The sequence below is a fragment of the Melanerpes formicivorus genome, unplaced genomic scaffold, assembly GCF_026170545.1.
Source record: "Melanerpes formicivorus ecotype bairdi unplaced genomic scaffold, bMelFor1.0.p_v2 SCAF_18, whole genome shotgun sequence".
Classification (NCBI taxonomy): domain Eukaryota; kingdom Metazoa; phylum Chordata; class Aves; order Piciformes; family Picidae; genus Melanerpes; species Melanerpes formicivorus.
The window spans coordinates 9,359,932-9,371,970 of record NW_027142370.1 but is presented as its reverse complement, the minus strand read 5'-3'; the positions used below and the strand labels follow the sequence as shown (position 1 = coordinate 9,371,970).

Sequence of the window (12,039 nt, the reverse complement as noted above, 5' to 3'; positions counted from 1 at the left end):
AGAGGGGATTGGACTTGGCACTTGGTGCCATGGTCTAGTCATGAGGTCTGTGGTGACAGGTTGGACTCGATGATCTTTGAGGTCTCTTCCAACCTTAGTGATACTGTGATAACTACTGCTACCTTTGCTAAGGCAGAGAAACCACAAGGTAGAGCACCACTTACCTTTCGTTTCAGAACACTGAGCTTTTCAACTACTCCATCCAGGAGACTAACAACTGAATCCACAGCAGGGCAGCTGCTCAGTGTCTTCTCCAGCTCTGCCACCACCATGGTGACGTGGCTTGTTTCCCGGTCAATGTTTTTCTGGGCAGCTCGAAACCGTTTGTTCAGTGTTTCATATGGCACCTGCATGAGAAATGGCAAACCATTACAATTTCTCTGCTAAAGAAAAAAAAGAGTCAGGTCTTCTAGAGTTTAAAGGCACTGATGATTTTATCTGCTGCAGTCAGAAGAATATCTACGTTCCAGGACACTAAGTCATCGATTGAACTTGAGTTCTCAAAGCAAAGGTCTTATTTAAGCCCTCTCAGCAAGGAGCTAACTTCAAAGGGGATGAAAAAGCACTGACAGGAAAGAAGAGCTGGGAGATTCCTTTCTCATACCAACTTCACCTATCTTGCTTTGAATGAGGGAAACAGTTCAGGGGGAACTGGAAGCAAAGCCCTGTCTCTAAAAAAGGCAAGCTACAAGTGAACCACAACTGAGATCACACTTCATAAAATGGCTTCTCAAGTCTGCATTCCTTCAGGAGTTTGTAAGAGAGGAGTTACATGTGAGAAAGTGTCCTGCATATCAGCTACTGAAGAGGTTCTACAGACTACACCACTGCTTATTCAGGAACTCTAGCAGGTTTCCCACCTACCTCTGCCCATAAAGGACAACCACTTAATATTAACTCTAGTAGGGCTAAGAATTGCTAGGAGAACCTTCACCTACAGCCTCCACTGTGGGACTAAGTTTGTTAAATACCTCTAAGGTTCCATTCCTTGACCTAGAGACTAAGCAGTCTTGGAGGTCTCCTGTCCTACCTGTCCAATGTCATTATGGGACAGCCACATCAAAACGGCTACTGATGGCCATGAAGGATGCACATGAGGGAACAGTCCACAGCCTGGTCAAATGTTAGGGAAATCATGACTTGGGGAAAGCTCACAGTAAAGGTTAAGCTGCTTCCATCATGTTCCCACTGCAGTGAACAATTCAGACAGGGAGTTCCATCACCTCACAGGAAGTTTAGAACTACAAACACCGCAGTGTTATGCACTTGTTCATCCTATCTTTTATCTCAAACAACCACATGAGGACTTCCAGGTAGTTATGCTAATCTTGATTGCTTTGCCATTAATCAAAGGCCTAATTTAGCTAGCAGTCCCATTACACACAGTCAAGGTAAAACAGGAAATGCAAATCTGTGTTCTGTTTGGTACATATCATGGATGTGTTTGATTACACATCTTCAAGTGTATCACTTCTAAGTAATTATGTCAGGATTGCATCCCTTTTCTTCCCTCTGTTCATCTGCATGCAAGAAAGTACCCCCAGGGTCCACTCTCCTTTTGGGCTCTGGTAGAGATGTTATTACATAATCAGATGCACTAAGAAACAGTCCAATTTCAGAGCAAGGAAGAAGAGCCCAAGCTCTTGCTTTGCAAGACTTCACAGGATCTGCCCCAGCTTGTTCTGACCTGCAGTAGACATACAACACAAGGATGCTCCAGGTAAGACATGAAAAGGATCCTCTTCCTCTCAAAGGATGAAATTATTTAATAAAGGTTTTCTTGGCATCTCAAAGCTCTACACAGATTCTGCTGCCTCTGCTCACCAGCTTCCACAGCTGCAGACACCACTCCACTTCAGCATGTACTAAACCAGCTTACGCCCAATGAAAAGGAATTTGACTGAAGTGACAACAGCCCACAAGAGGGGTGAAATTACAGTAACACACGTTTTTCCAAGATTAAAATGTTGCTACTGTGATATGAAGGGAAGGCTGCTTGGCTGGAGGGTCCTGCAAGTGCCACACCTGCCAACAGCTATGCCCTGAGCTACCCGACAGGCAGCAACTGAATAACCTAATCCAAGTATTTTTTCATTTCAGGAGTTACCCTACTAAAGGCAGTGGGGCAAGAGGAGTGATTGCTCCTCCTGCTCAGCACTCAAGCAGACTCATCTGGAATACTGAGTCTGGTTTTCAGGTCACTTCCCCTCTGCCAAAGGAGATGTTGACAAACTGGAACATGTCCAGGAGGCTGTCACCACAATGCTTAGCTGATAGAGGATACAAAGCCAAGCAGAAGGTGAGAGGGACAGACTTGTTTCTCTTGCAGAAGAGGAGGCTGTGGGGAGCTGGGAGCAGCACAATCTGATAGTAGCCTTCTACTACCTCAAGGTGAGGGTCACAGATAAGATCTAGCCAGACTTCTCTCAGAGTTAAAGGGAAAGGGAAGGAGGCAGTGATGACAACTGGCAATGACAATTCCAGCTGGACACAAGGCAGAAGATATTTTAACAAGGACAGTTGGCAAGCACTAAAACAACAGCCCAGGAAGGTGGTGGAAGCTCCACACCTGGAAGCTTTCAGAATAGGTCAGGAACCTAAGCAACTCAAATTAGCTTTGAGGTTAGCCTGGATAGAAGCAGAACCTGACCTACACTGTCTGAAGAAGTCTATTTCCTACTTTAATGGCTGGGTCATGGATTCCCACTGCTAATTTAGACAGCAAATTCATCTCCATATGAAGACACCAACAGCCATATCAGGCAACACCAAAAGCCCCTCCCTCTGCCACCATCCTTTGTCAACAAGGAAGACAAAGTTACTAATCCCAACTAGTCTCTTTGGGTGTCTTGAACCAGAATGGAAGTTCTATAGTATGGAAACACTCATCCATGACCTCTACTGGTTGCTGTTGACCTGTAGAGTTTTAGCACTGCAACATCCTGTTGTGAGACATTTCACAGCCTCACACATGATATGAAGAAATATTGCTTGCTAGCCTAATTGGAAAACCTTTTGCTCTTCTTCTGGAAGGAAGAAAAGTAAAAACAAACAAAATATTCCCTTTCTCCTGTGCCTCTCTTGTCTCTTGAGATGGAAGAAGCTTTTTCTAAACTGCTCTTTGAAGGTAGCCATTCCACATCTCTAAAAGTTATTGCCCTTCTGGAGACATTTTCCACTGCTACTACTTTCTTCTCAGGAAGAGGAAAGAGTAACTCATTACTTAAGAGAAGAAACGATGGATTTCCATTGCTGCATGAGATTCTCTCCATTCTTCCCCTTAACAACATTTTTGGTTCTAGGTTTGCCAATATTAACCTGGCCCTTCCTACAAAGCCTTCACTGTAACCCCAAGATCCCACAAAGCAATGATGATGATTTCCAACTCAGTTATTGTCCCAGACTAGGATTAGTTTTCTTTCCACTCCACTTAAAAACTGTACCACTCTTGTCTATATTGAACCTATTTCAATACTCTTTTAGTCCCAGTCTTCCCCAATGTTCCACATTTGGATGCACCTGCATCTCTGTTACCTTTGCTTCATCAAGGCAACTGGATCATCTCAGCACTCACTGTCTTCCAGGCTGTTCAAACAGCTGAACATCAGCAGTACTGCCAGAGATGCCAGCAGAACACCAATACCGGCTTCCCACATTAGAGATTGGCAACAAAATCTTGATTTCATCCTTATCTCACCCTGCTACCCACCCACATAAGGACTTCTGCCTTCTTTCAAGAGTTCCTGGGAGGTGGCATCTCCAAAACACTTTCAGTGATACAAATAAACCATCATTCAAATCCACCACTATTTTTAACATACAGATCCAATACCTCTGCATAGCATGACTTCCCTTTTAAGTCCCATGAATTGCTGAGCCCATTATTGATCAGGCAGGATGGTGTTTCTGCATCAATAAGCCATTGGTTGGAAGAGAAAAATTACTTGTATTAAGAATTTAACTAAAGTTTTACTTAAGGAAGTAGAAGCACTGAAGCAAAGCCTTCTACTTTGCCTTTCTTGCACAGCTGTCCAAACCCAGCACTTATTAGAGCATTGCCACAGCAGAAAGGAGTTTCCCCCTAAGCTACACAAGCTTATTTAAGAACAGTTTGACACCCAGCATTTCTGCTGCTTTAGAGGTGGAAAAAGTTTGGCCAAATTGTAATGGTTACTGCATGAAACCTCAGCTACCAGCCTGCTGCTGCCCCTGGAGTGTTGCTCACTGGCACACAACAATGCTGAAAGCCTGAACTGCAGGTGTTTCTTTCATAATTGAAGTTCTGTGACAAATCACAGATGCATGCCTCCACCTTCCCATCAGTCTTCAGCCTTATGCTAGACCTTCTGCACACCAGGGCTCAAACTCCTCTGGGCACATCCAACACAAGCTAGATTCCTTCTTCACTTACACAGGTACAAACCTGAAGAATTCCAAGTACAAATGGAAACTAAACCCCAAACAATCTCTTTCACAGCACAACATTAACCAGCAAGTTTCTATCCCCATAGGAAACCACTCAGATTCAGTGGAAACAAAGTTAGTACAGCAGTCATTGGGTTGTTGGAAATTACAGAACAAGACTGATACATCAAACTGAAGGAAGAACCATTTGGTGGGGCAAGTAAGAGCATTAATCATTCCCCAGCCCCCTGGTAACTGGAATTTTTTTTAATAGTTTTAATTTCTAAACCCAGATTTTCACAGCAAACAGCACAGACAACAGGAACAAGCATCCTGCAGAGGCTTGCAATTCTGTACAAGAACATTCAATTTCCTCCTGTGTTTGGGAGGAGAGTTCATCAGGTCTCACTCCAGAGCAGGATCAACTCATAAGCTGGGCAGCTTTAACTACACATCCTGACTTCACTGGTGTCTGTGGGAACCACCCTTCTTCAAAGCTCCAATCTCCTTGCCACAAGAAGTGGGGAGTGTTTTTTGAACACAAACACCAACATTGTGGATCTTTGCAAATGAACTCCACGATGGCCAGGAGGGAATTTGACATGGATGAAAAACAAAAAGGAAAAAAAAAATCATCTTTTCAGGCACATGAAGTCAGATAATTAGTGGGAAGAACAAAAAGTGTCAAGAAAAAAAAATCAAATAAAAGAGTCCTACCAGATTAGGTGAGGGGAACCATTACAGAACTATGCTCTCCTTTGAATGGGCTTCCTCTCCTCACTTGTGTTAGCTTATAACACCTGAAAAGCACCAGAGATTTGTATGAATCTACAGGTCTCCAAGACAATCCAGCTGAAAACGTTCTGAGCTATAAAGAAGCTTTTTGCAAGTGTCATATATTGTGCCCTTAGATGAAATGAAGTCAGCCATAGAGATGCAGGGAAAAACAACAAGTGCAGTGGTGAAACTGCCTTTCAAAAAGGACAGAAGCAAAGACAACTCACAGCTACTTAGTGTAAGAGGACAGAAAGCAGAAGAAGAAATGAAGCATCTCCTAAACAGTGTTAAACAGTGCCAAGAGAAAATGTAAACCCAGCAAGAAACACCTTTGAGCATTAAGCTGTTTCCTTGAGATGAAATTAGCTCACCAAGCTTACCTTCAACAGCACACAAAAGTAGGGGACATACAACAGACATGATGCCATTAGGAAAAGGAGGCAGGGTATAATAAACTACTGCAAAAGCTTTCCCTCACACCAATGAAAAGTGAACATTTCCATCCAGAATTACTGAACTTCTGTATTTTTTATACACTTTTTTTCCCTTCCTGGATTATTTCAGAACGGAGCAAGCATCATTATTTGTCCCTGAACTCATCCAGAATGTGAATTATACCACCCCTGATTCACAGGATGAGGTCTTCTGACACGTAGCTCTTAGCAAGCCCTTAAAACATTGACTTTTTTCCCCCCTTCAAGGCAAAAACCAGAAAAAGGAGAAAGAAAGTTGAAAGCAAATAGTACCATACTTCAGGAATGAGAAGTTTGGACTAATGGCTAGATTCAGGTTTAAGTTTAGCACAATAAAACTGTTGCAGACATACAGATCAAACCAGACAAAATAACACCCTTAAGCCTAGGATGCAGTTGCAGATCATTTGGATTTCAAACAGTGGTTCTTGAAAGAAACTTTCCATCTTTTTGAAGTTTAGCACCAAGTAGCTCCCCTTAGTTCAAAACATGTCAGCTTGACAACTCAGGAAGACAGAATTGCATTTTCTAGAGCAGCTGTGTCTAGAAAGAAGAGATCATTATAACATTCAAAGCTGCTACTTCAATACAGGAGAGAATTAGCAGTGAGAATTCTTGGCTACCCATCTGCTCCACACGTACTTACTCAACAGAAGCAATTAGACTCCTCAAAAATATTATCCTTTTCCACAAACTGCTAGTAATTGATTACTGAATACATTAGGAACAAGGCTTCCAACAACAAAACTGAAGTGCTTCACAAAGCCACTTTCCTTATATAAAACGGCTGGTCCCACGTCCTTATGTAAGCAAGTTGACAGCCATTTTAGAGCCCTGCCTAGAGCCACACTGAGGACATCAGGGACCAGACCTTCCCAATACACTTGTTTACAGCTGCCATCTTGGACTCATGCCTCAGAGGGCATTTCTTCCCTTTTCTCCTTTCAGTAGAAATACCCAAGTACTAGCAAAACCCTAAGCATCCCTCCCTGCCTAAAGAAACAACCAAGTTGCTATGCTAAGGTCACACAGCAGGTTTGTGTCCATTTGTTTAGATCTTCCTTTCTTCTTCAAGAGCAGAGAAAGGCAACAAAGTTGGTGAGGGGCTTGGAACACAAGTCCTATGAGGAGAGGCTGAAGGAACTGGGGCTGCTTAGCCTGGAGAAGAGGAGGCTCAGGGGTGACCTTATTGCTCTCTACAACTACCTTAAGGGAGGTTGTAGACAGGGAGAGGTTGGTCTCTTCTCCCAGGCAACCAGCACCAGAACAAGAGGACACAGTCTCAGGCTGCACCAGGGGAGGTTTAGGCTGGAGGTTTACACAGAGAGAGTGATTGCCCACTGGAATGGGCTGCCTGGGGAGGTGGTGGAATCACCATCACTGGAGGTGTTCAGGAGGAGACTTGATGGGGTGCTTGGTTGCATGGGTTAGTTGATTAGGTGGTGTTGGATGATAGGTTGGACACAATGATCTTGAAGGTCTCTTCCAACCTGGTTTATTCTATTCTATTTTAATGGAGCACCTCTTTAAATGAAAGAGGTTAGTGTCCTCCTGTGCTTGCCCAGTCTAGGCACCAGGATCCTAGGTGGAGCCTTTAAGTGAGAGATCCCACTTTCAGACAGATTGCTCCCAAAATAACCCATTCCAGCTGAAGCATTGCTCCTGAGACAAATAACTAAGGATTGATTCAGCAGACCTGTATCACAATAAATGACCAAAGTCCTACCTAATATATTATGATTTACCTCAGCTCTCACTAGTTCACAACTCAAGGCAATTCACAAAGCACTCCAAGAGCTGGGAACAATCACTTGTAAGTTGTGAAGCAGTTACCAGCCATCAAACAAAAACAGCTTAGGAAAAACCTGATGTAAATAAGCAATAATGTATTGTAAGTAATGAAATAACATGGTGCATTTCACATGCTGGTTAGCCAACACTTCCTAGCTAGTGTGTCTTCAGGCTGTAAGCTGGAGGAGGCCACGTGTACCATGCAGGCAGTTGAAACTCAGAAGGATTGATAGATTTGACCAACATGGCCTTAGAGCAAACACCCATCCACCAAAACAGCCCCTTCCCAAAGCTGTGGGCCCAAAAAGGGCACCTGTACACTGATTAATGTAGAAACTATTGAACTGAAACACCACAGGAAGAAAAACTGACACTGCATGGTTCACAACATCCAGGAAGAGCTCCAGGCCCATCAACACTAAGCTGTGTTTTCCTCCTGTTATGGTATAACTAGCAAGTGTTTGAAGCTCATCTTTACTCATTTCCCAGCTCTTAACCAACTTCTATCATGCAAAGAACCAAAGATCTCTCAGACATTCTTGCCTTTTGCCAACATTTAAAGACCCGAACACATCAGCTGCCATATAAACACTTTGTCTCTATACCAGCAAGCACACACAAGCCAAATGCATCATCTGAAGCACCACCAATGAAGGACACTGCAGCAGCAGGTAAAAGCTCCCTTTGAAGACACTAACAAAACATCTTCCATAGAATGAGTGTTTTTCCAGAAGCATTTCCCCACAGGCACAGAGGAGGCTAATCAAGCAACATCTCTAGCTCCTGGCCACACTGCCTTATTGCTTTTTACTGCATTTTCTTCCTTAATTAATCACTTGAAAATGTGTTTTCCAGGGAGTGGGCAGGGGTGGAAGGAGACCAGTCCCCTTTGGGGCCAACTCCTCCTGTAGGTACTTTCCAAAAGCAAAGTCCTCCTGTAGCCCTCATGGTACCAGGGGTGTTTAACAGCCAGCCCGTGCAGGAGGTGCCAGGCCAGTTTGCCCAGATGCACACATGATGTGTGGGGACAGGAAGCTTGTTAGTCAGCAGCGTGGAGGGACAGTGTGCACTGTGAGTCACAGCGCCCGGCCTGGTGCCAGATTTAGCCTGAGACACAGAGTTAGCTCCGAGCTGGCTGTTAGCAACATCCACATCAGCTTATCCTGGCGGGCTGCTACCTCACAAGCATTCACAATGACTCCCCACAAGAGCCACGACACATCTTGGTTTGGGGTACTGATGAACTGACAGTGCAGCAGATGGCACAAGTCCGGGACCAGGCTTTTTTCAGTGGTGCCCAATGACAGCACAAGGGGTAATGGCCACAAACTGGAACATAAGTTCTATCTAAACATGAGGAGGACCTTCTTTAATTTAAGGGTGATGAACACCAGAACAGGCTGCCCAGAGAGGTGGAGTCTCTATCTCTGGAGACATTCAGAACCCACCTGGACATGTTCCTGTGTGACTTTCTCTAGGTGACCCTGCCTTGGCAGGACAGTTGGACTCCATCTCCAGAGGTCCCTTCCAACCCCTACTACTCTGTGCTACTGTGAAGTTCCATTACTTCTGCCCTTCTCAACTTCTGCCTGAATCACTCACTTGCACTGAGCAACTTCTGATGCTGCCTTTTGAAAGTTCTGTCCGATGTACTCTGTGGCTCAAAACAAAGCACAAAGCTACATTCAAAGCCAACTTACAGTGAAGCTTATAAACAGAGAGGAAAAAATAAAGCAGTGCAACCAATTCTGCAAAAAATCCATCCTGCACCTTTTCCACTTCAGTGGGAAAAGCAGCTGACCTGAACCGTTTGGTATCTTAACTAGTGACCCAGATAATGGGTCAAAGTTCACCTCCAAAGCTTGCAGATGCTACAAAACTGGGAGGAGTTGTTAACATGCCAGATGTTTGCAGAGGCCCTTCACAGGGACCTCAACAGGCTGGAGAAACCGACAAACTCAAAGGGAAATGCCAATCCCTACTCTTGGGAAGCAACAACCACATGCACCAGTACATGCTGAGAGCAGCTTGGAAAGCTGGGAGCGCTGGTGGACAAGCTGCCCATGAGAATACAATGTGTCCCTGCACAAACAGAACTCTGGGCTGGGAACCACTGCCAGTAGATCAAGGAAGGCAATGCTCCCTCTCTACTCTGCCCCATCTGAAGTGCTATGTCCAGTTCTGGGCCTCCAGTACAAGAGGCACACATACACTGGAGTGAGGCCACAGATCACTATCAGATTGGAGCATCTGACATACAAAGACAGGCTAAGAGGACTGGGATTGTTTAACCTCGAGAAGAAAAAGCTGGAGGGAAGTCTTCTCAATGTGTATACACGCTTGGTGGGGGGAATAAAGAGACTGCTCACAGCAGTGCCCAGTGAAAGGGCAATGGGCACAAACTGAAACACAGAAAATCCCATGGAAACAAGAGTCAGTTTTTTTAATAGTGTAACAGCAGGCAAAGGTTTGTCTGGAGAGCCTGGAGTCCCACCCTGGAGATAATCAAGAACAGTCTGAACATGGCCCTGAGCAACCCACGCTAGCTGGCCCTGGTCTGAAAGAGGCTATTGGATTAGTCTGTCACCAGAGGTCCTTCCTAACCTCAGCTATTCTGCAGTTCCATGCAACTGGGACAGAAACAACACACAGCTCCTATAATCCTATTCTCCTACCGTTCCCCTGTTGAGCACTCAGGTAAACATGGTATTTCCATGAGAAATTAATACCTTATTACATGTGCTGCCAGTATTTCCCTGCCACAGCTACCAACAACAGAAAGCAAACAGCAGCTCTGAGAAGGTGCTCAGCTATTCTGTGCTTCAGCTCTCCTTGCCATCAGCTGGTTTTTAAGGCAGTTGCAGCCCAGCTCAACCTAAACTCTTCCCAGCAAACAGCTCAGATAAGAATAGTTTCTACAAGTGATCATCCCTGCTTTCAGGTCTTCCATCTCCCAGTCGTAGGGTCTTGCTGCATATAGTTTGCTAGGTCAGTTCAATAATTATTCACACTTCCAAAGATATGGATGAATTATCTGGCTTCCTGTCATCACTTGTTTATTAGTGTTTCAGCAGAGGACTGTGATAACAATGTTCGCATTCATTCGTTTCTAAACTGCCAACTTCCCTGCTTCATGCTCCCAGATGAGACTAGCACAATTCTCTACCAGTGGAGGAAATAAAAGGTTCCACAGCATTTTTGGAGAAAGAATAGCTGGCAGCCTCCTTGTCCTTGAGAAGGGATTGGAGTTGGGGGGGGGGAATATTCCAGTATTATTTTGTCCCCTCCAATAGCTTCCCTAGGTTGAGCTGAAGAATTCCATTTACTTCCCCTGAGCTGAGCTGTTGAAGGAGGACTGAAGCATTTTCACTCCTGCAGCAACCATAATTTAGCTCTGGAAAAGGGATTTCCCTCTGCAGTTCTGAGCACTCCAGCACATGAAAGGCACTCTGTGGAACACACTGTAAATGTGGAGCTATTACACAACTATTATCTAGTGATGCTGGCATGAGGAAGCTAGAGGGAGGAAACAGGAAGGATATAAACACAAGTCTACAGTCTTTTATATTTCACTTCTATCAGGGAAAATCACCAGCATCCAGAGCTCCAAAAGAAATGCCTGAGCCCCTGTGCTGGTGGACAACATTAAAGAAAGTTACATGCATTCCTTTCACAGGGCTCAAGTAAAAATCCACAGGCTCAGTCCCACAGAAACTTGCAAGCACCTGCCTCCTAAAGAACAAAATGGAATTTCATATCACCTCACTTCAGTGGACTTCAGCCTTAGTATTCCTTTCTCCCTGCTGCTTTTTCACCTCCAGCACTAGACTGTTTTGATACATGACTCACAGCTCAAGACATTTAAGTGGATACATCCAAGGGATCTGAGCAGACACTGTTCTGGCAGGTTTTTTAAACAATGAAAAATGCCATTACAGACAACAGGAACAATCCAGAAGTTGAAGGGGTGCTGGGGAGAAAAATCAATAAACATCACCTTTGCTAGGAAATTAAGAGCTTCAGTGCAAGGGTGTCTCACCCTTTTATTATTTAGCTTCCCAATTTTTATAAACAACATTCCATTCTCTTATGTGTATTTTTGTTAAGATTTTTCAGGGAAAAAGAATGCTTGTGGAAATAAAAAGCATTAGCTCAAAATATTTGCTACCTTTTAAATGGCTGGCACACTGACAATTCATCTTAAGCCATAAACAGCAACCCAAAACCTCCCTGATCCTCCCTGCCAGTAATTTTTCAGGAATGGAACAAGCAAAGCTGTGATAACAACTGGAATGCATCTAAAATGCAGGCTTAAAAAAAAAATTGTCTTAACTTTAAATGCCTTCACATTGCCCTGGCTATGGAAAGTGCTAGAGCACTCTTTACTGCTATGTAAAAATCTAAGCCTGATGCTGTCAGCTTTGAAGTACTTCACCATGAGAGAAAGAAGCCTTCACTTGGAACACGGGAATCAACACTTTGTCCTTCTGCTTCTTGGGCCAGAAGTAGACTGAAGCTAGGAGAGCTGAGGAAGACATGCACAAGAACATGGCTAGAAAAACCTGCAAAACAAACACTGCAAAGAGCACACAGC

The 12,039-nt window shown here is 44.2% G+C and overlaps 1 protein-coding gene across 3 annotated transcripts in view; it reads right to left on the bottom strand.

Moving 5' to 3' along the window:
- Positions 1-12,039, bottom strand: part of MAEA (macrophage erythroblast attacher, E3 ubiquitin ligase) — a 42,573-nt gene that overhangs the window by 29,151 nt on the left and 1,383 nt on the right. For 2 of the 3 annotated variants that reach the window (XM_068149557.1, XM_068149556.1), the window contains exon 2: positions 165-347. In XM_068149557.1, the coding sequence (XP_068005658.1) occupies positions 165-347 (183 nt within the window). Of the gene's footprint in view, positions 1-164; positions 348-5,121; positions 5,205-12,039 lie in introns of all 3 variants that reach the window. The other variant, XM_068149558.1, reaches the window with a different exon arrangement.